The 24,403-nt window shown below is 39.9% G+C and overlaps 1 protein-coding gene across 6 annotated transcripts in view; it reads left to right on the forward strand.

Annotated features, from left to right (window-relative positions):
* LOC135500896 (potassium voltage-gated channel subfamily H member 6-like) overlaps nt 1-24,403 on the forward strand; it is a 600,170-nt gene that overhangs the window by 502,089 nt on the left and 73,678 nt on the right. For all 6 annotated transcript variants that reach the window (XM_064792608.1, XM_064792609.1, XM_064792610.1 and 3 more), the window contains one exon: nt 16,403-16,548. In XM_064792608.1, the coding sequence (XP_064648678.1) occupies nt 16,403-16,548 (146 nt within the window). The remainder of the gene's footprint in view (nt 1-16,402; nt 16,549-24,403) is intronic.

Below are 24,403 nucleotides of genomic sequence, written 5' to 3' on the forward strand. Positions count from 1 at the left end.
AATGAATAAAATTATTAACTGGGAGCTCAAAATTGATGAGCGTGTATACGTAGCATGCAGGAATGTTGTGCTGGCCAGCGAGCAGTATGGTGAGTTTCTTCACAAAGCTACGTGTCTTTATCGATGATGTATGAAGAAACTACGAAGACCCAATGTAAGCAGTAGTAATCTAATCTGTAATACTCTCAAATTTCAACGAAATCAATCAAGTATTTGCCGAGAAATTAGAAATTACGCACAACTTTACAGGATCGCTTCAGCCATAATAATGACATTAATGTCCATGCAAATGAGGACTGTCACTTGCTCGTCAATACCGAGCAGCTAATCACGTGGGCATAATTATGATAATAAGGTACAGCGGTGGAAAAATTCAAATTCAAATTCAAATTCTTTATTACTCTAAAACGCTAAATAGTCTGGTTCTCTGACCTCGATCTCCGGGCTTTTGGTAGGGTTTAGGAACGGGTCAGGTAAGAACAACTGTCTACAAATAACACGGAAGAAAAGAGGAGTGTTATTTTTAGATTCAGCCATTGTTGTAATTTCCCGAGCCAATTATCGTTTTACGGTCGAATTGAGCGCTGTATCTGTCCTAGGGTTATGCACTATTATTGAACACATCATTCTACACTGTAGAAATACCGGAATTACTCTTAAAATGCGCGATTACGGTTATTTTATGTTTCAGACAAAGGGGTTTCCCCATATAATGACGTCACTTTTAGCGATATTGTCATTTTCGCAAAAGTACGATTTGGGACGCTAAACCTTGACCGATTGCGTTGGTTTTTGCAGGATAGGTTGTTTATAATATTAAAAAAAATTAGGCATAAGAATTTTTGTGGAAATGGTGGTTTAAGCTATTGTTCTATTTATAGATTTTTGTTATTGCCTGACCTACGACAGCGAGAGTGAGGTCAGGAGCCCAGACTATAAAACGCCCACTAGGGGCCAACGGTTACATAAAATAATTACAAAATATACAATATAAAGTTACAGGGTATACAAAATAAGATCACAAATATTTGAAGACAAAAACATAATAATGGAAATCAGGACAATATAGAGTTACGCAGTTTAAAGAACTCGTTGATAATCGCAGCAGAGGGAGGTGAAGGATTTTTCAGAAAAATTGTAGTCAGATCCGACAGAGACAGAAAATGGAGATCACTTCTATTACAACTGCAATGAGTTTTGCTGTTTTGACGCATATTTAGGGCACACCGCAAGGAAGTGAAAATCATCCTCAACCTCCCCTGACTTGCAAACCTCACACTTTCTTAGACTACAGTGTCTCCCAGTTTTGATTCTTAGACAATGGGCTTCCAGCATTAATTTTGTGATACAAGCCCTGTGTTTCACTGATTTAATATCATTTAAATATGTTTGAAGTTCAAATGAAAACATAAGATTACTATACATCGAGTTTTTTATTTGTTGCGCTTTCACCAAAAATTTCATGTTGACAAATATCTCTAATCGTTTACTGGGCATTAGAGTAGAATATTTTCCAGTTATCCACATTAATATTCATTTGATCAAGCCATAGGTACCCCAACCCGGAGGAATTAAGAACAACATTTCCAAACTTTGGGGACGTTCTGGCATCAACGCGACGACCCATATTCGCCTATAGGCTTGTCTTATTTTGATGGTGTTTTTTACAAAGTGCTATTTTTTCTCATGTTTACAGGATGATGCAGTCTATTATCTACGAGTCATTCCGGTGGTCTCAACTGGCAAAGTGGTGTTGCTGTGCATGCTGTGGAACTGGTGACATGAAACCAATCAACCAGTCAGCCATGAGATTGACAGGATCGGGAAAGAAGACGCTGTATCTTAGCTGATTTGTCCTTCAAGTTTCGGTCTTGTTTTACTGTATTATACAAGTTGATTTAATAAAGAAGCCTTGAAATTGAATAGGCATCTCTGAATTTTTATTTGTTATAATATTAAAAAATAAAGCTTGCCTATTAACACCTTGGGTGCTGAGCGTTTTTCCTAATTTTCGCCCGTTTGCTAAGGTTACGCCACTTTTTACCGTTTTTCAAAGAATTAATAAAAATAAAAATAATAAAGATATCTACCTGAAACTTTCTGTGTTGTTTCTTCTGTCCTTAGTCCTAATCATAGTATTATCTGTTTGAGTGGTAGGCCTCAAAGCATTTTCCCTTGTGTAGTGGAACTTGGCACTTTTTGCAAAAATATCGAGTTTCTTTGCGTTCCCCATTGTATTCAATTCTATAGATCACATGGATCGTCTGCGGGGCTAAAAATAACTCCAGCCTATTGTGTGATCTCGGTGGAACCGTAGCAGATGACATATTGGAGGGGAGATTGCTTTCGTCATCACTGGGCGGGAGATTTGAATCTTGGCGGAGATCTCCGTCATATAGCGCCCAAGCGTATACGTGATGGGGTCGCGGAGATCTCCGTCATATAGCACCGAAGGTGTTAAACCTAAACTCTTGAAAATGCAACCTTTAACCCTTATACTAGTGTCATGCTTGACCTTAGGTCGAGTTAAAATTCCTACCCCTTTACTGTTGCGCTCGACCCTGGGTCGAGAGAGAGGGTAATGCCTCAGAAAATAAATTATCCATGGCGCAATTGGAGTACTTTATGTTTAGTTTATCTGCCAGTGTAAAGACAGCATTGCGTCTGATCATTTCATACCCGGAAACCAAATTGTTTCTACATGAAAATTTCCTGCAACTTGCAACTGAAAGTTAAGCACCTTTTCGGAAGAGGTCAGGCAATGCCTCATGTCACAATCAAGTAAGAGACCGCATTGTCGCCTGAATGATATGAGAAAGGAGGGTGATGTCACAATCAAGTAAGTGACCACATTGTAGCCTTATCGATATAAGAGAAGAGCGTGATGTATGAGACGATATCAAGCCTGATGTCACAATCAAGTAAGACTTTGTTGTAGCCTGTTTGATATAAGAGAAGCGGGTGATGCAAGAGACGGCAACATGCCTCATGTCACAATCAAGTAAGAGATCGCATTGTAGCCTGATTGATATGAGAGTAGAGAGGGTGATGTTAGAGACGGCATCATCCCTCATGTCACAATCTAGAGACTGTATTGTAGCCTTATGGGAGGGAATAAGGCAGTGTCAAAAGGAACTAATCTAGACTCAAGGTAATGAAGGAGAGATTTGCACTGACCAACTTTTATGACCTTCTGCCCTACTTTAAGACTGTTATAGCTAAAGTAGTCGTGTTTGGTATCGAACTAAAGATAATGTACAGTAGGTTTGTGCTAATCCATTTTCATTACCAACTGACCTACTTGGAGATGGTAACAGCGAAAGGTGTCATCCGTGTTTGATATCAAACTAAAAGTGTTTACGAGTAGGTTTACTCTGATATACTTTTATGACTCACTAAACAACTTTAACACCGTTAGAGGAAGGCAGTCATATTAATGGTATCAAACTAAAAATATTGAAAGAGCAGTTTTGTGCTGGCCTGCTTAAACACAGTTGGAGCAAAGGCACTGAAGGTATTAAAGAGCGGATGTGACAAAAGAACCCCTCAACTACTTCATTCACTGCAGTTCAAATAAAACCTTCACAACTGTCATCCATCCTAGGGGCCAAATTCATTATACGTGTGTAACTTCTCCCTGATTAGTTATAGGGCCTATTCATATTCTGTGAAGATTTACACGAAGGACCTGAATCTGTCTATTCAGTAGTTAAACACTGTTTTAAGCTGAACGCCCTTCATGAATTTGGCCCCATTTGTCTCAGCTTGATTCCATCAAGTCTGTCCACACCTCCCTATCTACCATTAACCTACATTCTGGTACTCGCATACTTGTTCCATTTTCTTGTCATTCATCTCATCCCTTGCTATTTAATTCTGCCAGGCCGCCAGGCCTCTAGTCATTGTAATTTGTTTTGAATGAACAGATGTCAACCAATTTCCATGTGACTTGTTTACTCTTCAATAACCCTGAAATTCAGTCAACTTTATACCAAAATGCTACACTTAAGATGGTACCGGTAATTTTTCTTTCGTGCCATTGAGCCGAGAAGAATAATATTATTCAATGGAATCAAAACTGGTGAAACTAGCCAGAAATGGTTCTTCCCATAGCCATTGCAAATGATATGCATTAACATTTCCCGAGGTGAGCACATCGTCCCTGGACCATTTCATTAGTTGATTCAGTTCCCGATAGGCTTTGCTGAGGATGCTGGTAATGTGAAGGTTCCAATCATGATTTTGGCTGAAGGTCATATGGATGTGAGAGGTGCTTTCAACAGAAGAAAAATGGTGGAATGCTAGAGGGTACAGTACTGTTGAAGAAAATCATAAAAACCAGTCTTGGTATGTTAAAAGTGACTAACCATGTTCTTCATTCCATGATTTTCATGACCCCAGTAATGTCACTTTCGAAACTTTTTCAATAAATCAACAACTCTTTGTATTTTTTATTATTCATCTTTAAAAAAAACCACCTCAGATTCTTCTGGGGTTCGTAATACAGATATTTCTTGACTTTGAAGGTGGTGATGTTCAGATACGATATACATATTGAGATTTTCCTGGCAAATGTACGGTGTTGTGGTTGTTGTTTTGCTTGTCCAGTTCAGCCGTGCTGTCTTCAAGAGATGGACAGGAGCTGTATAAAGGTGTAATGACCAAGACTTACTGTTACACATGTGATGACCCATTTTTAGCCTGCCTCTTGAGAGGTGAGCTTATTTTATGGTGCATCGTCGTTGTGGTCGTCGTCTTGATTATTGGTATATTCCTTATGTAATAAATTGTGGGAGGTGAGCACAATGACCCTGGATATTTCATTAGTATGGCCACTGCGTCAGCCATTTTTAAAACTTTCTCAAAATGTCATTATGATATGTGGTAAATGTGTAGCACATCAGTAGACACTGTTTGTAATTGAAGATTGTCTCAATTCAATTCACTGTTTTACCACCAGGGGGCATTTGCTGAAAACGGAAACATTGCAGTTGCTTCTATACAACTCCACTGAACATGCTGAATTCGAATTCGATGAAATTCATATGGCAGGTGTATCTGCTGAAAGTACATCACATATCACACAAGTTTTTTGTTTGACTCAATTTTCAAGGTTACAGAGGTCAAAGTACAAAAAAACATCATCGGTCCCTTAAGTAACAACGTAAATGTTCTATCTTGAAACCACTTAAATTTTTTTTTTTCATATGTCGTAAATGTGTAGCATATCAGTAGGCAATGCTTACTATTGAAAATCACGTTGATCCGATTCACCATTTCATCACCAAGGGATGTTTGCTTGAGACTGTTTGAAGATGTTCTGTTCATATGAGATAAATGTATAGCATATCAGCACATGCTGTTCGCTATTGAAAATTGGCCCATTCAGTAGTTTGACCACAAGAGGGCTTTTCCTTAAAACTGAAAAATTGCAATTTTATGCAACATATCTGGCGAGTGTAAGGATACATCATATGGCAGACTGGTCTCTGGTATGTAAGTATGCAGATTAGTGCCGATGTTATTTGAGCATTTGCTGAAAGCATGGTGAGTATATTTTCATTACACTTCTCAGATAAGCATAACTTGCTCCTCAACTTACCACCTACCTGGACTTAGTATTGGGCCGAGGGGTGTCACGTGCGACTGAGCACATGACACCTAGGCTTGCCAGCAAATTCTATGATCGAGGGGACAAATGGCATTCTCCGACAGCAGATACTCTTACAAAGCGAAACAAGAAGAGCCTAGGTAAACCGTGCCGTAAAAGAGTGGAAGAATGAGGGAGATTGACACACTCACCCATAGATGACGGTTCTTCAGTATAGCGAAATATATATATATATATATATATATATACTCAGTATAGCGATAATGCGAACACCTGGCAAGAGCTCACTCAAATTTGTCATGTGCCACCATGTCAATGAGACAAACTACATCATCTGTAGAAGATCGGTTAATTTTGGCATTTTATCAATGATGTATGAAGAGACACAAGGTAAACATGTATCTAACCTTCCATTTTCTCAAATTTCAACAAAATAATTGAGTATCAGCAGAGAAATAAGTATTTGCACAATGTTCGCTGTCGCCATGGGATATATGCTAATGAGGAGGACGGCTGGGCAGCATCTCCACCAGTCCCAGTTGTCAATAAAATGTTTGACGCGTTGAAATATTTACAGAGTTTCACCTCGGAATCCAATTTCTATCCCTTCTAAAAAACCTCCAGATATGATATCTATACAGATTTAGTGGTAATTGTAGGTATAAACCCCTTTTTTGAGAAAATAAACTTGTGGGTAATCAAGAATTTATTCATGGTCATAATTTTATTTCGTAGTTCCAAATTGACTGTGGCTTGTACATTTCCTATTTTCAATTAGGTTTTACCTACACAGAGGCCTTATTATAAACTGCGAGATGCAGAAAGTGAAATCGCGAGATGCCAACCTCGGTGAGAGTACCATGTGTCACAGAAAGTACCGCAAATATGGAAGCTGAAAAGGCGAACATTCATGAGACCGAGGCTGTAGTAGGGAGATATCCTTATTCTGAGTCCCCGATCGATAAGAATGCTTCTTGTCGATTCAGGTAAACAGTCACAAAAACCATTTCCGTTGTGGCTGATTTTTCCCTGTTGAATTTTCAGATTCCATAGCTGCCGTGAATCTGAAGCTACTCTACTCTCCTATTGAAGGAACGAAAGCCGTAACCTCTTGTTCTACAACAACGTACTCAAATTCGCATAAAATATTCCAAATGTTGAAGTGTACAAGGCCTGCCACAAACCGGACAGATGCCTTTGTACTGTCTTCGGCCCCAATAAAGATGTTCACGGCAGTGTCGTAAATGGTGCTTGTCATACACCAGCGAGACAGAAAATTTTGAGGCAATAAATAATGATAACTCATATCGCGATTTCGCGATTTATAATAAGCCAACACAGAGTAGTCGGTTTGAGTTTGTTACAGTAGGCTAGGTGTATTGTAGATTTTGATGTTGTTTTCATTTTTTTTATGGCCTGACAGTTGACTAGTTTGATATAGTTTGAACCTTGTTGTGTTATTTTGGTGGAAAACTTATGTTTGTTTTTTTCCCATTCCACTCGTGGTTCATGATTTAATTTAATTTAATTTAATATAAGTTTATTGAGCACCAATACACAAGAGTACAGAACATAAACAATAAAAATACAAACAAACGAAGGAAGGAACACAATGATGGCACTCAATAGGGACACCCAGAGGGATCATAGACCCATAATAGGGGCCCCTAAAAATTAATACATATAATGATAAAAATCAATCAATATTGGACTTAAAAAAAAAAAAAAAACAGCCACAGAGAGATTTTAAATGGTTTCATGGTTCCACAGGAGCCCTCGGGGTGTGTAATCACTGTACATCTTGTAGGTAGTGCATCTGGTGTGTACATTTGCTGTACATCATGTACGTAGTACATGAGTGGTGGTGTAAACGGAATGATAGTCCCTCCAATCATAGCCCTTCAGAATGATTTTATTACAGTAGGCCCCTCTGGACAATCGAGCACCATATAAATGAAATAAAACACCCTTTTTTCAGATTTGGCTAGATGAAGAAGGAGGTAGCTGGGTGCTTCAACATTGTGAGGTCACCAAGCTGCGAATACATCCAAGGTCAGCCGAGAGCTACAGGAGACGCAATATTTATTGTTTTATCTTTAATATCAAACATGTCAAAATGGGCTGAATAATAATTCAAGAACTAAACATATATCAAACCTTCTGATCTTCCTGTGAGTGCCATGTTTTAGACACCTTCTGAGTCCCGATGCTCATCGAGTTTGCCATAAAGCAAATTAACAGCTTGACTTTGATATTTTGTTACAAGTTGGTGTCTTTATTTCTTCTCAATTTGCAACGATAGACTTATAGTTTGGTGCAAGATGTTCAGAAATGTTGCAAACCGCTCTCATTTTAAAAGTATCACCTCAAATTTTATCAACCTTACCTCACATTGATTGTTGCATCATGTCCCAGTATTTCAATCCATTCTAAAGTTCATTCCAACCACAACCGCTCCAGAAAATGATGTGTTTGTGCAGGATATGAGCCCCTATGCTAATGGCATGTGTCAAACATGGTTGGTCATGATGATGCTACTTGCAACAGAGCGTCTGGAGCTTGTGCACAGCATTTATCACGACATTTCTTCAATGGCGCGAAACACCTGTTCAAATGATGTGTAGTAAAATTTCCTGTGCTGTAACATCAGGCCTTTTTCTGGAATGGTTGTGGGCGGAATTAACTTTTGAATGTATTGAAAAGCTGGGACAAGATGTAACAATTAATTTGAGGTTGGTTAGATTAAAATCTGTGAGCAGTTTTGAAAATGAGAGTAAAATGCAACATCTTTAAACATCTTGAACCAAACTATAATATAAACCCCAACTTCCATTTGGCAAATGCAGCTGTCAACCATTTGTCAATAAGGCATACCGACCAGGCAAGCCTACGTAATTTCTGATTCCTCTAGTCACAATTGCTCTTGGATTTTTATTAAACTTACCACAAATATGTTCACATACAGTGTTGCTTAGAGATAACAATCACCGTGGATGAACCTCACTTAGCCACTAAGAAATCCTCATTTAATTCAGCGAGTGTGAGATCAGCGTAAATAAAGAATATGCATGAAAGCGCACAGTCAATTAGGCCAAACAATGTTAAAAAGAAATGCCGACAAGAGCAATTTACAGTCTTAGGCCTACCTGTGTGATCGTCAATGGTTAATAATCTGTAAGCTGATAATGTTCATAAGTTCAAGAGGCAATACCAGCCAAAACAACTCAAAACCTTGTCATTTATCAACTCCAAATGGTGTAGTTTCTGTGCAAATAAACTTCCTAAAACAAACAAACATAGATAGCAGACAGGAAAGCCAAGCATCCTCGCATTCAGTTTATAGGGAGGACAATAAAGCTACTAACGCATAAGCCAAAATGACGTCGTCACACTTGCAACCTGCGTCAGAGCATGTCTTGGTACCCTCAGCATTTTTGGCGATGCTCAAACTGGCTGTAAAATACGGCTGCTATTTTGGTCCAATCAGAAGCTGGATACAAGCTCTAAAGCCTCTCTTTCAATTCATATCCGTTTGTATTTTGGTTTTCGAGTTACGTCCAATTTTTTCCAAGACTGTTGTAAAACTCAAAAAAACACTGTATGGAAGACCCAACCGATGGTAAGTTTTTTGGTACTTTAAACTATAACCTAAGAAAAACATACCTATTGAACTTCATCATTTTCAAAAATCAAGGAGATAGAGTCCCAAGAAGTAACTTGTTGAGTGCCGCCATAATGGATTTTGATGCTTCAAGTGTAGGAAATCAGCATAGAAAAATGATTAAATTTCATATAAAATATCGCTGATATTGACAAGTATGTACCCCCCTATAGTAAAATAAGATATCCTATTTTAATCTTGTGCAGGCATTTTATTCGTTAGCAGTGGTAGGCCAGCAGATGTTAGCAGCCAATTTTGTACCAAACCTTGGTAAAATGATGGGGCTGCTACATCTAGGGTCACGTGATTGGAATTGGCACCTCTGATTGGCTAGCGTCATCAAAGTTTGTAAACAATCTACACATGCTTTTATATTCTAATTGACTTTGATTGATTTATCCATGATCTTTGACTGATTTCTCCATGATCTGTGATTGAGTTTCAATTGAATAGTTGGTGAATGATAATAATTATATATAGGTTATTTAATTGAGCTTCAGCATCAAGCCAACATGAATCTTCACCATCAAATACAGTGCTTGCTGTGCCGCAATCGTCAACCATACGGCTGTCCACTTCATCAGCTGCGTCTCCATTACTTGCCATCTCCCGTTAAAACAAGGCGTTCATGCAGAAATGGCAAAATACTTAGGAAGAGTCTTAGGAAGTGTAGTGCTGAAAGACTAGCATTGACTAGCAATAAGTGTAGGACTATTGTGAGAGGAACTGAACCACTACCAACTGCTGACATAGGGCGAAGTAGAAACGGATTAGTTACTGGGATCTACCCCCAAAAAAGACTCAGATAATACCTTCAATGATGAGATGAGACAATCCAAAGGCTTAAAAAGAAGAGAAAGGTTGTTATTTTGCCTGATAAAAATGAAGTCAAGTTGACATCAAATGACATTCCTCTGAAGAGTTCAGTGGAAAACATGGTTGTGGACTTAGGATTACTTAGTGACCTGCAGGTGGTGGAAATCATGTACACGACTGAAATCACCACTATCGGCATGGATGCTACAACCCAAGAAGGATGTCGCGTGAACGAGATCCACACGACCACAGAAGATCAATGTTTGGTAGTCGCGCTCGATGAACTTGCTGGGGGGGGGGACAGCCAAAGACTATGCGCACCACGTGATCAAGTTGGTAGAGCATCTAGTCATTCTAGCATTAAACAAAATGAGGTTTAAAGATTCCAAGGGAGATCCCCATGGATTCCGAGTATTTCTCAATGATTACAATCTGCCACACAATCCCTCAGTGTCAGATACAGAGGGAACAGACTCCACGTTCTTTTCAAGTTGGCTGCCACAAACATTACTCACTGCACTGATATGAAGACATATCTCACCACAAGGTGTCTGCATAATTCGGAATTGAAGACGTCTCTAATCAAACACTAAACAGATGATTCTACCACGAACTCCAACTCAGAGTTTTGGCAATCGTTGGGAAGATCCTCTCTGCACCATGGTTCAAATGCTTTGATCGCAGTCAAGACAAACAAGTTCATCACCTGGATGCCTTCACATCAATCAAGGAATGTTATTCCCGCATGGAGGAAATGGCATGAAAGGACTAGATCCTTCTGGAGAACATCACTCGTGACTTCTTTGGAGACCCCCTTGATCTCAGTGATAAGATCCTTTGGACATTGGGCGATGACTCCGTGGATGAATTCGCAAATATGCTGATAGCTATCCTCACTGCTATCATGACCGTTGTTCAAAGACAATACAAGAACTATTATTCGATGGAGATAACAAATGACCTCTGTTCCAAGCTTGTTAGTGCCCGTACCAACAACATGGATTCAGAGGAAGTGATGGGCATGGTCAGTGCGTCACAAGCCCGAGCTCCCCGTGCAACACTTCTCTTCATATCTTCAAAGATTAGGGCTAAGAAAAACAAGACTCTTGACTATGTTCTATCACACCCTGATGCGGAAAGGATAGTTAAGACTAGTGTGGCAGCTGCAGCAAAGTTGAAGCACAGGGCACAGGTATCGGCTACTGAACTAAAAAATGAACTCTCAAAAAGGATCGCAGACAAAATGCAAAAGAAGACAGATGCAAAAAGAAGAAAAATGGAAACAAAGATTAAGGAACTTATAAGAAAAGGTGACACTGACTACCCTCACCGAAAAGCAGTGTGATATCAGTCAGGATTCAGTCAGGTTGCTGTGTTACCTCACATTTTTATGGCAGTGTTGAAATCAGTGGAAAGCAGTCATAGGGAGTGTTTTTCAGTCACGCGTTACCAAAGCATACAGTTATACAGCAATCAAAAATAGAGGTTAGGGAGTCATAAGCAGTGGTAAGACAGTCAAAATCAGTGTTAAGGCAGTCAAAAGCAGTGCTCATTTAAATATTTAGGCTGACTGATTTCCACTGCTTTTGACACTGAAAATGACTCCCCACTATGCATCATGCACAGGGCTGGCAGTGGGGTTCAGTGTTAATTTAAATATTTCGCAGCACATTGAATCCACACTGAAACACCACTGATTTTGACTGCCATTTCCAAAACCTCCTGGAGGGAGCAGTCATTTTCAGTGTTAATATGAATAATTTATTCAATGGCATGCAGGCACGGATGCCGAGAGAGGTTTGGGGGACGTGACCCCCCTGTGCTGATGACAACCAAAGAAATTGTTCGAAAAAGCAAAAACTTCTAGTGAACTGTTACTTTTGCTGTCCTATTTTAGACGGTGTGTTTGCGTTCAATATGGCAGTGATGACGTCATCTGCACAAATAGAGGACATCGCCATTGCATGATGACGTGACACAGTAAAAAGATGACAAATTCACGTCCTTGACCTACGTCATTGCAAACTTTGTCATAATGACAGTAGTCAGATGGGGTTACTATAGACAATTGAAACAACACATGGCATATAGCTACTGTCAGTGATGTCAGGGATTGAAGCTAGATCAAATTGACGTCCAAATAAAGTAACTGCACGCGGCCTGTAGAATAATGATCTAACCGACTGATTGATGTGTATTGAGCTCCCATGCAGATATCTTGCAGTGTATGCATACATTACAATTAACACCTATAGGGCCTACAGTAGATGCATGAAGATACATGCAGATATCTTGCAGTGTATGCATACATTACAATTAACACCTATAGGGCCTACAGTAGATGCATGAAGATACATGCAGATATCTTGCAGTGTATGCATACATTACAACACCTATAGGGCCTACAGCCTTCTTGATTTGCTGAAAATACAACTTCAGTGTCTGTCTAGATTACCCTTTTTGCATTCATTTGGCTCCTTATGTGTTCCAATTCAAACTGACTAAAACTCCCCTCTTCTCATATTGAAATGCGAGTAAATATCGAGAAATATGAAGAGCTACCATGATTTCTTGAATGTTTGACTATCAAATTCAAACTTACTAGCTTCCTGTCATAGGTTGCATTATGGGTGATATTTAACACTGAATTCGACTGCAATTACCACTGCTTTACTTTACACTGCCATCAAGTCTTAATCTCAACAGTCATAAAGCAGTGGTTTTCAGTCATGTAGAAAATGCCACGGGTTTCGATCAGAGTTGGAGAAGTGGAAATCAGTGGTCTTTCAGTCATAGGCAGTGTTTTTGAAATACGTCGTTCATAATGATTTACAAGTGGCAGTGCTTTGCAGTGGTCTTTCATTCAAAATCAGTGGTTTTAAAACATTAAGAAAAAATGATATGCCGAAGACAGTCATATGCAGTGGGGGTTTCTGTCAAAAGCAGTGTGATGCAATCATTTTCAGTGCACTGCCTTTCGGTGAGGGTATGCACCAGCATTTCCATCACTGGAAGGTTCAGCATTTGATGTTCTCTCCGACATTATAAAGCAGGACTGTAGCTAAACGTAACATCCTACACAACTGGGCTGAGGAGGGATCATTCGAAGACAGCACCTACAATGGCTAGATCGAAAAACTCAAAGGAACAACCAACACTATCTGCTACTTGGGACCGGACGAAGACTATGAACAGGATGGAGAAGACTTTAAGGTGCAGCTCCATGAACTGGCTGTGGATTTCATCTGTGGAGATGTTGTCTTTTTCTAGTCTAATAAACTTTCATCATGACACTGCGGTACGGTCATCAATATTCTTTAAATTCTACTATGTCCCTTTTTCGTCCGATTTCAAGGTTAGTTGCATAATGACCCCTAGGTAAAAAGGGTGCCTGACTTGCTTTTGGCTGAAAGTAAAAGTGTTTTTAAAGCACTTTAACATACTCTTCAAGTCCTGAAAATATGGTGATAGCATGAAAAATAAGTAAGTTATGGCAGTTCATGTCACGATTTTCATGAAACTGCCTAAAACCGGTCTCTTCTTTTAGCCATTGTCATAGCTGAAGTCAATTAACATAACGCTGCTTAATTAGGTCGGTTAATTTGCCATAGCTCCCTTATTAATTGTCCTATGTTAATGATCTAGGTGACATTGGAAAGGTATTGGAGTCCTCTTTCAAATGTTATATAAATCGTCAGCATCGAAAGAGTTAAAAAATTTCATTGTCCTCCCTACTGTTTATTCATCTACACTGACTACACTTGTTGCTGCTATCCACCGTCTTGATTGTTTTAACGTGGAATCGTGGTTGCCCAGCTGCATGCAATTATAGGACTTTCTCAGTTTTCGATAACCAGTGTCAGGTGTATAGGCAATACTTATTGACGAAGCATGTATAATTGTGTCCAACTCATGTTGAAACCAAGATCGTAAAGTTGTCCACTAAAGACTCAATCCACAATGCTATAAATCATGATGTCAAAATTGTCTCTGATCTTCACACAATATTGACAAGATGGGATCTGAGTAGACAACACACTGTTTGAATGGGTTGACTTATGATTTGATTGAAACTAAAGTGATACAGGGCCTGATTTGTGCATGGTGCAGAAAGTATTACTGAAAACAAAACAATTTTATGTTGGAGCTTGACGTCCGTCATGTGATCTGCAACGTAGTGACGTAGATCTTTGGCGCTTTGACTTCAGGCGGCAACTGCAGTGTAGCTCCCATTGTTACTGTCAAAGTAACAATTCATCGGAAACCAAGACCATGTGCCATTTTGAGTGTTATTCTGATAAAAAACAGGATGTCGATAATACCCTCATTAAACATATGTTAACGAAGTAAGTATAGGCTATGCTCTTGGCTAGAAACATTGAAGCAACATATTTCTCTATCAATTTTGACTTATTGGCCTACTATTGCTGACATTCAATGATTCAAACCAAATTGCCTCTTCACCACAACCTTCCCCCTCATTTTTGGTCATGCCTTGTCCCGATTCTGGCAAAGCAAGTATTCTAAGATACTGGCACTTTTGAAATTCTAAAAAAATGTACAGTCTTCAAAATAAATCGAACTATTTCTATATTTCAGCGTGCATTTTACCACAAGGTATTGAAGGTGATTGGTGAAGAAGCTGTTTCAGAATAAGCATTTCAGGCGAAAATACGTTGAATTCAGACGTAACTTTACAACATGTCCAGAGGGAATTCATGCGACATGAGAAAGACGTATAAAAAAATAAAATTATGATACTATAAGCTGCATTTTATCTTTGAAATCAATTATTTGTGTCTTAGCTTTTCTGCTTGTTGCATGGCACATGATCAAAATGTTTCATCCAATATTCAGAATATGATGATTTATAAAAGCCATGAAATTACGTACAATATAAACTTTTTTATTTAGAAAATTAGATGACAGTTTGATGGGGGTCTGGCTATTACACCATAAGCAAGGTGTTCACTATTGAGTTTCTTACTATTTCTCTGTAAATGATTATAGAATACGGCTAAGAACTGTCTATAAACAGTGCACACGACAAATCAGTTCATCTGTGAACGCAGTTACCATAATGTGATAATTGTGATGATGTTTCAGCTACATGTAGTGCAATGAACCTTATTAAAATACTGACTACTCAGTCAGTAGTTTATTGGTTTTTCTTTCTCCGACTACCGGACGACTACCGATCTAACCAACGTTATCAGATACCGCACGAAAGACAATAGCTAAAGCTTTTAAAATGTCAGGATTGGTAGAAAAGTACCTCGGCCATAACCCTATTGTTTTTGGGCTTCATCAGATTTGTGGAAATTGTTATTTTGACGAGTTTGTCGCTCGTCTCAAAAGGTATTCCCCATTGACTAAAATAGCGCCAGAGTCGGAATTCTCTGCCACGTGCCACCTATTGCCCTACCTCCCGCGTAGAATCCGATCATGTAACTGATGTTAACCTTGGATGAGCCCAATATTCGGAAGACGGAGTACTCCCATTGACAGGAAGAGCTGTCAATACCGTCATTGTGTGAAAATTATAATATGATATTTTGGGATGTACCACATTTTGACAGACTCGTTTAGTTGCGCTGTGCCCCTGAATGGCCAAGTTCGTATTTTATGTACCGATCGATAGGCGAGTCTTCAGTGACCATATTTATGAGGGCGTTGGAAACGTTAGAAACTTGAGCAAGTCTTCAGCTGGGTTATTTGTTGTTCACTGCACCAGGCCGGGCATGCCGGGCCGCTCGACCAGAGTTGTGCAATTAGCTAGCTATGCATGTTTTGTGTAGGCCTTCATTTTTTTCGCTATGCTGACACGCAATACATCATTACAAATGTATCCTTACTCGTTTAGCAACAAGGGGTGTAATGCGAAAAGTGAACAAAAGTACCCATTGCTGCTGAACCTCTTAGTCTTACTTTCCACTATCTTGGTGCCAGAGTGCAGTCTTCAAGTTGACTTGTCATGGTAATTCTGCCGGTATCCTCTTACGTGCTGGTTGGTAGTTTTGAAATTGACTGATAAGTAAACTCTGGTGATCATGTAACGCACATCCAAATACCTCAGATGGAGTTTCTTTTTGGCAGGTTGCACTGTCTTGTAGTTTCTCCACCATCTTTTCCATTGGTTAATGGTTCCATGTCTGGTACTGACACAATTTCAGCTGAACGCCAGACCCTTGGGCCTCTTATTATGTTTTAGTTTTGTATTGTTCATGTGTAGACCTTGCCCTCTTTAGCTTCACATTGTCCCACAGAGCGGTTGGTCAGTGCATTGCTGTGTCTCGACTTGTTTTTCTTTACAGGCAACTGAGTCGACTTGAAGAGAAGATGAGTTCTGATGTAGCTGTTATTCTTGAACTCCTGCGCAGCCGACATGGGACTTGCCAAGATGAACAGGCACCAGAAGATCCTTCATCAGCCCCTAAGATGCCTAAATCAGATTCATCTGGTAGGTGTTGTTATGTGCCTTCAATGTCTTGCCACCCTGCATAAGATCATATTGTGGACCTTTTATGATCTAAGATGTTATGAGAATTTTTTACTGCTTTTTAGCTCACCTGTTGGGAGACAAAACGATATCATGGCGTCGGCCGCCTGCCGTCTGTTAGCGAAACATGTTTCGTAACCGCTGGGCTAGATCGTTGGAACTTGACATGCTGGTACCTTTGGGCAATATGCTGTGACACATTTTTCGTTTATGAGATTTGACCTTTTTTTCAGGTCTTCAGGCCATCTTGAAAATATGCTTTTAGCTCAGCTGACAAAGTCAGTGGAGCTAGTCAAATAGCTATTCGAATGGTGGCCATCCTTCCATCCATCCATTCATCCATCTGTAGACAAATTGGGCATTTTGTAACCGTAAGACCTAGGCACTTCAAATCTGGCCATTGGGAAGAAAAACCCAAGATGTCCCGCTGAGAGAAAATTCAGCTCACGTGGGGAAAAAAGCGTAAATGACAAAAAAAATGTTGTCGCTTTATTCCAGCCGATAGAAGTTTGAGAAGGTCTGCATAATATCGAGGTTTTGATATAAAATAGATCAGTTTCGATTTATGTCACCAGTTGGTGGCAGTTGGCAAAAATGTTGGTTTGGCACATGGCAAGTCGTATTTGAATTTGGCGGTTGCGAGGCAATACTTCGGCATCCTGAGCAACGTCAAAGTTGTGCAGTAATGTTCTGCACGCCTAAAGCTACATGTAGACATCAGCCATTTTAGTTGGAGTGCATGAAGCGATGATAGAGGGAATAAATCACTTCAAATCAATCGAATCCAGTCGATCATCAGCTCCACAGACCAGGTGAGATGTCTTGATTACATTCTTGTGGATGATTTAAGGTTATCAGTTTGTTCTCATTGCTGATAGTTTCACTAAATTTTGACCATGATTGGAAGGTGAAAAAGACAAACTTGTCAGTACTCCTTCGGCTTGGAATATTTGTTGGTACTAAGTGCTGTTAGTTGTGTTAAAACTACCCGACAAATCACTGTCGGGTTCGATTATAGCTGAAGACCAATAAAATGATTATTTTCAGCAGAATTTGTCAGAAATTATGTGATATCCATTCCATTTGGCGATCCCAATGTTTCGAGAATCCAGAAAAAAATGGCTGATTGCCTGAGATTAGCGTATTCACTTCAGGCCGGAACATTTCGTCACAATGTGCACTCCAAACACATTTTAATGGCTCAAAATCACCCAGACTCTACTCGAGGAGTATTGAATCTGTAGTTCTTGTAATTGTTATGCAAATCCTTTCTAATTACGACAAATTTTTAAGTGTAAGTTAGAAAACCTTATTGTCCCCCGGTGTGAAAACAGCATTGGGACCTACAAACTGATTTTGGGACCTGGCAAAATAAGGTTCTTATTGTAAATGTTCAGTGGTGTGTGGTGACGATCAGCAGGGGAACCAAGCATCCAGTCCCGTGATGCCTTGTTACTATTATCATATTCTCAATCATATCAATTAACTTCCTTGATCAATAGTACTTCCTGCCTTTACCTTGATCAGTAATCATCAGTGCAAAATCAGTTGTTGTTGTTGGTCCTTATTATAAAACTTGGCAAGCAAAATTAAGATGTTTTTTCATAATGTTTTACAGGGATGATGGACAGCTGCATTTCAGCGTTTTTGGTAACACATCGAGATGACGGAAAGAGAGGAGCTCAATGAACACCTTGCAACTCCCATCCAACATCAGTGCTCACCTGCGCTGTCGTCGGAAAAACCAGTCGGTTCTGTTATTTCCTTCCTTTTCCCTGTGAAACTTAACTCAAAATAGATAAAATAAAGAAAACAGCATGTTGCAGTTGGACCATGTTCACAGGACTAGTTTGGCACAACCAACCTACACTTCAAAGGAGTTGATGTGAAGGTCCAGACTGTTTCTGGTTGTGACCATGCATCTACTCTGCTGGTTTGTCTCAACCTACACATCAAACGATTTGATTTGATTTGATTTAAAGTCCCAGACTGCCTTAACTGCTTGCCCCAAGGCGGTGACCCATGCCTCTACTGTACTGGGCTGGTTTGTCTCAACCTGCACTTCAAAGGATTTGATGTAAAGGTCCAGACTGCCTTAACCTAATGCTCCAAGGTTGTGACCATGCATCGACTGGACTGGTTTTTCACAACCTGCACTTCAAAGGATACAACGGTCCAGATTGCAATCACTAAGTTGTCCTAGGTTGGTTTGTCTCCTGTTGAACTCCAACGGAATCGATGTAAAGGTCCAGAGTTACTTACATGCATCTACTGGGTTGTGACACACGAAGGAACCATCGCAACAAGAAAGATTTACCCTTTGTAACGGTACTCATTATATGAAGTTATTGTACAATCAGATGGCTCTTCATGTTTTTAGCTCACCTCTGGGGAGCTTTTACGACACCGTGGCGTCCATCGTCGTCCTTTCGTTTCGTCACAGGCGGCCATCTTTGAAATAGTTTTTTGCCTTTTTGCAGCTTATGGTTGTACGTCAAGTTACGACATTTTTATGGTGGGTGTATCTAATAAGGTTAAATCACAAATCCACCGGGTTTTTGATTTGACCTATTTTTCTAGGTCACAGAAAATTAAACCAAATCCTATTTCCCCAAAACTAATGATCGGATTGCAACCAAATTCATGTGATTATGTATCTATGTACTCTTATCAATATCCCTAATTTTCAGTCAAATCCCATGACAACTTTGGCCGCCAGGTCGCCATCTTGAAAATCCAACAAAGTCCTATTACTCCAAAACTGTTGAACAGATGTCAACCAATTTCCATGTGACATGTACACTCTTCAATAACCCTGAAATTCAGTCAACTTTATAACCAAAATGCAATACATAGATGGTACCGGTAATTTTCTTTTGCGCCATTGAGCCAAGAAGAATGATATTATTCAATGCAATCAAAGCTGGTGAAACTAGCCAGAAACTGTTCTCCCCATATCCAGTGCAAATGACATGCATTACATTACCTGAGGTGAGCACATTGTCCCTGGACCATTTCATTTAAATTTGGCATGTAGCCATCTTTGACACCATTTTTAGCTCAGTTTTGTGACAGAATATTCATATAAACTGCCCCAGGAAAAACGAACTGATCATCTCTACATTCAGCTGAGCGCCAGGCCCATCAGCCTCTTGTTTTGTTATTTTGAAGCTTATGGTTATAGCTAGATGAAAAGTTCTCATTCCTTTTCCGCAAAGATTACTACTGCCTTCTTCCAGGCTACGTGGGGTTACCACGATTTTATGACAAGGACGGAGTCAAAACCGAAACATTTCCAAAATCTTTTTCAAAACTGTTTATTCAAGCAAGGCATCAGTATATAAATACAAATTTTCTAACTGCATGCAATTACAATATTATAAATCTATTCGCATGCTATGAATTAGCAATTTGCCATGATTAGACAATTTGGACAGCAAATATCTTCCCTAACCCCATTAAAATGATAGTTAACAACGGAACAAACAAAACGTTTAAATCGACTGCTTCACAATAGACAGTCTTTAGGCACGAAATCGCGCATCCCCGACAAAAGTATTTCCGCTGAATGATACTAAATCATTCAATTCACCACGTTAACAATATAATAACTAATTCAGTTATTATCCAATTACAAAGATTGCTGTCCAATAGTCCAATATCGCAGCATGCAGAAATAAGATTAACTCGAAGAAATTAAAGGGCCAATGTTTTCTATATCCCGGGGGTATACTTTACATAGAGCAACACTTTTTTTTTGGTGAGTGCATGTAATCATGATACTTCGCATATCACACAGCTTTTTTTATTTAATCAAATTTTTTAAGGTCACAGTCATCAAACTCTAAAATTTCACTGAAAGGTGGCACATTTCTTTTCTATTCGTCACATACTTTTCCAATTTGATAAAGGGGTGTTTTTAGGATAGGAAGTGGAAAAAGTTCTGTTGTGCAATCGTGACTTTATTGTTTCTTTGATATCAAAGCACAGCGTTATTACAAGAACAAATGACAATTAAACTGCAAAGACAAAACATGTAAGAAATTCGTTGACGTATCAGGAAGGAGAAAATACTTGAATAGAGAAATGCCTATAAGAAAGAGAGAAAGTTGGCAAATGTGAACCAGTCTGGTAAGACCCAGTCAAAGTCAAAAATTGTACATTACCAATATTTTGCATTTGCAAGAAGCATATGGTCGAAGGAATCTGTCTTACAAATTAGAGATAGTTTTATCAAATATTTTCAGAGATATTGGTGATTTAATTCTCAAAACTTCAGGGCTCGAAAAACTGTTATATTGAGCAATATTGGAATATTGAGAAATTTCATCACAAACGTTGACAACTTTTCAATCGGCATAATTCCTATCTTCTAGAATTGTCCTGACAATGTTTAATACATCATTTTTAGTCTCTTCTAGACTTAAAGCATGACCACCAAAATGAATTGTGGTCAGGTGCTTGTAGAAATGCCAATGCTTCCCCCTTGCAGGCTTGCACTGCATGAATGAACACTTTGGGGCTTTACCCTTTCACGGCTGAAGCCTCTGAGGGCACAAATATTTGTTTTTTCTCGCAAAAAAGATCATCCAATTGCAATGCATGATGGATATGAATGTTCTGTATTGAAAATGATGATAATTTCTTCACATTTTGCATTCTCAGTCTTTTACAATTTTTTTGTTTGACGTCACTCTTGGAGTCTTTGGTGGCATCTTGATGGAGGTGTGAGTATCACACTTGGTTATCCACTAAGTCCACTAAGTCTTCTCTTATTCCAAACCAGTTGAAGCTTCGGATAATCTTTTCTCTAAGTTTTTTGCTATCCAAGATGTCCTTACAGAAAACTGTCATGCACGCTTGTCGGAGAACTGTTTCTCTCATCACCTTCAGAGCCACAAACTTCAGGTCATTGTGCGTCCCATCTCGCTTCTTGAATCTCCTGTACAGTATGCCATCTTTCATTGTCAGATAACTCCAGTAGTTCCAGTAATGGTGCAGTGCTGGGGCCTGTCCGCAGACTTCCGGACCGTAGGTGTGTTTCTCCTCCTTTAGCCAGTCTCTGATCATTCAGATGTCTGGATCGTTTTCCTGGCTACTGATGAGCTGCTGCTTATTGTATGGCTACTCCCAGTTACATTGCTCGTCCATCTCCTCTACTGTCTACTCATGAGACTCTGGCTCCCTTTCAGCTACTGACTCATTGGTCTTAGACATGGTCACCATCCTAGCGGTATCCTTCATCTTGCTTTATACCCCTTCTGCCTGGTCCCCACTTGAGGCTACGAAGAACAAAGCATGGTAACTGCTATCTTCTGACATTTCTTGCAGGGTCCGCAAGGTAATGACCTGTCCTCAGCGCTTTTCCTTTGGCAACTCCTCGGATTTATGCAGCGGGACATTGCCTCTGCATTGTGTTTCACACCTTGTCTGTACTCCCGGGTGAAGTCGTACTTAGATAGTATATCCAGCTATCATGACACTCTGTCTTTGGGTTCTTCGAGATTACACAGGTACTTAAGGGCCTGATGATCACTTCGGCAAATACGATGCCTTCCCAGCAGGTACGTCTTATAGTACTCAATGAAATGCTTCACAGCCAACAATTCTCTCAAAGTGACGCAGTAATTTCTTTCTGCTTTAAATAGAGTTTTACTCCAATATGCACTGACCTTCTCCTGTCCGTTCTGCACTTGGCTCAGCACTGTTCCCATGCAAAAGGTGCTAGCAACAGTGTCGAAGATGCACTGATTTTTAGCGTTAGGATATGCCATGATCCTTGGGCTTGTCAGAATCCTCTTAAATTTTTCGAATGCATCAGTGCACTCTTGTGTCCAGATAAACTCATTTTCACTAGTTCTGAGAAACCTGGCATGTGTCATCAGTAGTAGCTTTCTTTGCCTAGATACAATCTCACTTCTGCCTTGGACTTTGGAATACGCCTGTGGACTAACTTGGCGACATTTTCTGGGTTGGGCAGTACTTCTTCTACAACTACAATGTGACCAAGAAATTGACACTGTCTTTCAGCAGTAGGCATTTTCTTGGTTTGAGCTTCAGTCCAGCTTAATGCAGCCTCTCAAACACTTCTGCTAGGCGGTCCGAATGTTCCTAGAAATCAATGGAATGCACAATTACATCATCCAGGTAGATAAGACAAATCGACCATTGCAGCCCTGCCAATGCCATATGCATCAATCGAGAGAAGATTCCTGCAGAGTTCTTCAACCCCAATGGCATCTTAGTGTACTCAAAGTGCCCATACATAGTACAAAATGCAGTCTTTGGGATGTCAGATTCATGAATTGGCACATTATTGTGTGCACTCTGCATGTCTAAGGTTGAGAAGAGCTTGGCTCCTGAAAAGGCATCTAGGCAGTCTTGTACTTTTGTGATAGGGAATGCATCTGTATTACTGATGGAGTTCACTCTTCTATTGTCCACACTTGGCCTCACTGTTCCATCCATCTTCCGAACTAGTACAATGGGGCTGACCCGTGGACTAGCTGATGGTCGAGCTATGTCTTGTCTCAGTATCTGGTCAATGCCTTTCTTCTCCTCATCCTTAAAGGCTAGTACCATCCTTCGCGGCTGTGGTTTTATAGGTCTTGTATTCCTCTTTCTATCGTATGTTCTACTGAGGTGGCCTCCCAAACATCATCGTCATCCTTAGCAAACACATCTTCATAATGGCTCAGGAGGTCAGCAACGGCTTCTTTCTGAACATCACTTGTTATATTTTAGACTGTATCATTGTAGACTCTTTCTCTTTCCATGACGAGCTTTTCTCCAACCTCGCTGACTCCCAACTGATCATGCTAAGTCGCCCCCCTTGGCTTCTTTAGTTTTATAGGCCTGATGTCATCAAAGTTACCATCTAGCTCTGGGTCGTCCTTCTCACATAAAACTTTGACTGGCGTCTGTGAGTTCTCTGCAAATCCCAGGACTTCATCTTGTTTTACCATTTGATCAACATTAAATGGATTGATGATCCTAGTTTAACTGTTGTGTTATTCTGGCCATCTACAAGACATGTTGCGAGCATCAGCTTATAGTCATCTGTTAGTTTCGGTGAAGATTTCCACTGTCATGCATGCATCCTAAGTGCTCTCCTGCTGGGGACATATTCAAGACAGGTCTCCTCCTCTCTTGTTTATTCATGAGTATTGTGTGCGATAGTAGGCATTGGCTTCCTCCAGTATCCAGATTCATATTAATTTCCTCATCTTGAAATCGTCCTTCAATGTAAATTCCATTGTATCTTGCTCTCTTGCATCTTGTGACCTCCAAGCTATCTTTCATTTCAACCAAAAATTCATAGTAGGGGTCATTTTCTACGGTTTCATTGGTCAATGTTATCGGGGGGACCCTTTTAACGAGTGACTGTTGCTTGCCTCAGTAGATGCTTTCTACTCCATCCTCCCGGTTAGTGGCGCTTGGTATGGTGGCCTGCTGTGCGTCTACAATACTTGTAAGCTTGCTAAGCTCAATGGTGGGCCCCCATTGCAGCTTCACCTGGTATCTGGTAACTAGACAGCATGGCATGGAAGGAGTCACAGTTTTTGACAAAATGACTGAGAGCTCCACACTTATAACATGTACTTGTGTGACGATTTATTCTAGCTCGTCCCAGTAATCTCTGGTCAGTGGGCTGATTTCCACCATTGTTCCAACTCTGGTTATTGCCTTCCCGGTTCCCCGGCTGCTTTTAGGGCTTCCACTGTCTCCTTTATAGTTTTCAGCTTTTTCTTGGAGTTCCTTCATAACTGGAGGTAGACTTGTTACTGGACTTCTCGTATGGCTTGCTACCTTCTTT

This window comes from Lineus longissimus, chromosome 16 (assembly GCF_910592395.1).
Source record: "Lineus longissimus chromosome 16, tnLinLong1.2, whole genome shotgun sequence".
Classification (NCBI taxonomy): domain Eukaryota; kingdom Metazoa; phylum Nemertea; class Pilidiophora; order Heteronemertea; family Lineidae; genus Lineus; species Lineus longissimus.